This window comes from Silurus aristotelis (genome assembly GCF_946808225.1).
Source record: "Silurus aristotelis genome assembly, chromosome: 14".
NCBI lineage: Eukaryota > Metazoa > Chordata > Actinopteri > Siluriformes > Siluridae > Silurus > Silurus aristotelis.
The window spans coordinates 3,280,195-3,283,161 of NC_139587.1; the positions used below are offsets into that span (position 1 = coordinate 3,280,195).

Here is a 2,967-nt window from a genome sequence, read left to right on the forward strand (position 1 = left end):
TGTCCACCAGCACTGATTTTTGTCTCATTCCTCAGTCGCAGCTCAGCCACGGGCCGCCGGACGTCCACGGATTTACACTCCGAACTCTGTGGAATACTCAAAACAAGCCTGAGCACTTCTTTGGATTTTTTTTTCTTCCTTCCCCTTTTTTTACTTCGTCTCTTCTCTTCTTTTTATATATATATCCCGGTTGGAAACTATGAAGCTGTGCGTGGTGGCCGTTCTCGCCCATGTGCTTGGTAAGTAATTCCAGGCTTTCTGGATGTCTGGAACGCACACGCTTTCACGCCTGACACTTCACACTTTGTGCTTCGGAACTTGTGCACACACGTGATGTTTTAAAAAAAGATCACTAACCTTCTCCCCACCCCCAGTGCTCCACTTATAACACCAGAACGGGACATTTTTATTTCCTGCGTCCCAGCATGTCTAAGGGTCTTTCTTTTCTTAGAGGGCAGCACAGTTGGTCCGCAGCCCATTTAAGAATCATCTTTATGTAATGTAACATGATCTATTTATTTTCGACCTGTGTGTTCATGCATTAGATCAGAGTCTGTGCATGTTGAGTTTGGTAAATCTGCCCCAGCACCCTCTAGGGGTGTCGAGTGTGTGGCCTATTTAAGGGAAAGAATCGCTTGTTTTTAAATTCACTCTCACATCAGTTGGACATTTTTCTCATGTTTGGGCAAATGGGGCCAATCTGCACACTGATGTCACTGCTGGCCTTCAACCAACCTCCATATCCATAAGCGGGACATGTTTCTGAGATTGAGCGTGGAATAAACAGTGTACGATTAAATCTGAAATGTCTTACTGTTGTTGTTTCTTCCATGTTTTTTAGTTACTCTGGCGAGCGGAGCATCGATAGACAGATACGAGTCAGAGAAGCCTGCACAGACGACTGTGATTCACCTGCTCCGCACCTCTGAGGACCAGAACGACAGAAGGCCCACGGAGGAAAAGAAGCAAGAGGACCATCTACCCCAGGAAGAGGATTATTTCTACGATGATGATGAGCAGTATGACTACGATCTCTCAGGGGATTTTGAGATGCCTCAAGGTAATTCGAAGTAAATAAATCTATCATAAGTCGAAAAAAATGAATATTTGTTATAGATCATTAAAGTTTATTATAAGGCGAATAAAAACCCGGTCGTCAATCTGCTTGTGTTTGTGTTTGTGCATCTGCAGTCGCATTTTCAAGCAAACCCAAAGACCCAACCACGGTGCTGAACGCAGAGAGGCGAGAAGGTGAAGCGAACCAGAGGAGAGCAAAAGAAGAAAAGAAAGGAAAGGGAAAAGGCCAAGGAAAAAAAAGAAATCCTTGCCTGAGAAAATTTAAGGATTATTGTATCCATGGAACTTGCCAGTATGTGAGAAAAGTCGGCCCCTCGTGCATGTAAGTCGAATTGCTCCGCTTTTTACGTCCTGATTCCAACACGTTTCGATTGAAATAACAATGATTTTTCCATGTTTTTTCTTTTAGATGCAATAAAGATTACACGGGTGAGAGGTGCCACTTTTTCTCGCTGCCCATATCAACAAACAAAGAAGGATACAGTCGGACGACTGCACTCGCCGTCGTGGCTGTCGTTCTGTCTTCACTCTGTCTGACCATCATCGGCCTCCTCTTAGCTCTCAGGTTCGTTTTTGGCTCCCCTACACTCACGTCAGCGATTCCCCATCCCGTGTGTAGTATAACAGCACACCTGACATCTCAATTTCTTTGTGATTGACAGGTTTCACAAACGGGGCGCATACGAAGTAGAAAACGAAGAGAAGGTCAAACTTGGCACGTCTACACATCGCTAAATCACAGGAGCTCATGGTAAGCTGTCTCTCACACACACACTCACACACACACACACACACACACACACACACACACACACATATCCAAAAAATGTGCACACAATATCCCCACATGAGGTTATCGTTGAGGTTGTGTTTTTAGTCCCGTGTGTGACATTGGATCTCCTGGGTGTCTGTTTTATTTCAGGGTGACTGTGAAGACCGTGAAATTCTACCTCAAAATAAACTAGACAAGATGAAGGCCAAGAGAGAAAGAGAGAAGGGAAGAAGAGTGGACAGAAAGAGAATGAGAGATGGATGGGTAGAGAAAGAGATCACGGAGTCGTGACAAGAGGTCCAGCTTAAATCTCTGCGATGAGGACTTGTCCGGATGTTCAGCAGGAACTCGGTGCTTGGCCCCGCCGAGCTGCAGTGCGAAAAAGAAGGACTGAGACATGAGGAATGCTTCGGACGCAAATATTTGCGTACTGTGGGTTCAGACATGGACTGATGATTAAGCGACGTGGCTCTGAAATGACCTGTTTTTACCTGTAAAAATGTCTATTTATGTATTTACATTTGTTTATGAGACCCTAGTGTTAATTTATTTATTTAAATATTTATTTGTACCAAAACTTTAGATGCTCTGATTTTACTGCTCATGTGTTTGAAATGTGGTTTATATATATATATATATATATATATATATATATATATATATATATATATATATATATATATATATATATATATATATATATATATATATACACACACACACAGATATATATGAAATATTGTATTTATTAAAATTTAAAAAATAATACACAGAAGACTCAAAAACTAGCCAATGAAACATTTCTCCCTCCATTACAGTATTAAATACATGTTTTGTAGCTTCACATCAGAGTTTCTTGAAACAGCATACAGTTTCCCATCAGTTTTCTTCAACCAGGAAGCTTTCAGTGTTAAAAAAAAAAAAAAAAAAGAAAAATGTGAATTAAAAAGCCTGATAAAAAACTAAACCTGACTTTTCAAACTTCTATTTCTTCCTATTGGTTTCTCAATTGTGTACTGTATAATTATCTTCTCGAAGGTTCTTTGATGATGATCAGTTTCGGGTGCTCAAGCAAAAGTAAATGATCATCTGGTGAGCGATTATTTAGCGAACGCTAG

The 2,967-nt window shown here is 41.0% G+C and overlaps 1 protein-coding gene across 1 annotated transcript; it reads left to right on the plus strand.

The window, feature by feature from the left end:
* Positions 1 to 2,716, plus strand: hbegfa (heparin-binding EGF-like growth factor a). The gene is made up of 6 exons (XM_083560669.1): positions 1 to 239; positions 842 to 1,060; positions 1,192 to 1,399; positions 1,487 to 1,642; positions 1,740 to 1,828; positions 2,000 to 2,716. The coding sequence occupies exons 1-5, from the start codon at positions 200 to 202 to the stop codon at positions 1,810 to 1,812; spliced, it is 696 nt and encodes a 231-aa protein (XP_083416795.1). The 5' UTR covers positions 1 to 199; the 3' UTR covers positions 1,813 to 1,828; positions 2,000 to 2,716.
* The last annotated feature ends 251 nt before the right edge of the window (positions 2,717 to 2,967 follow it).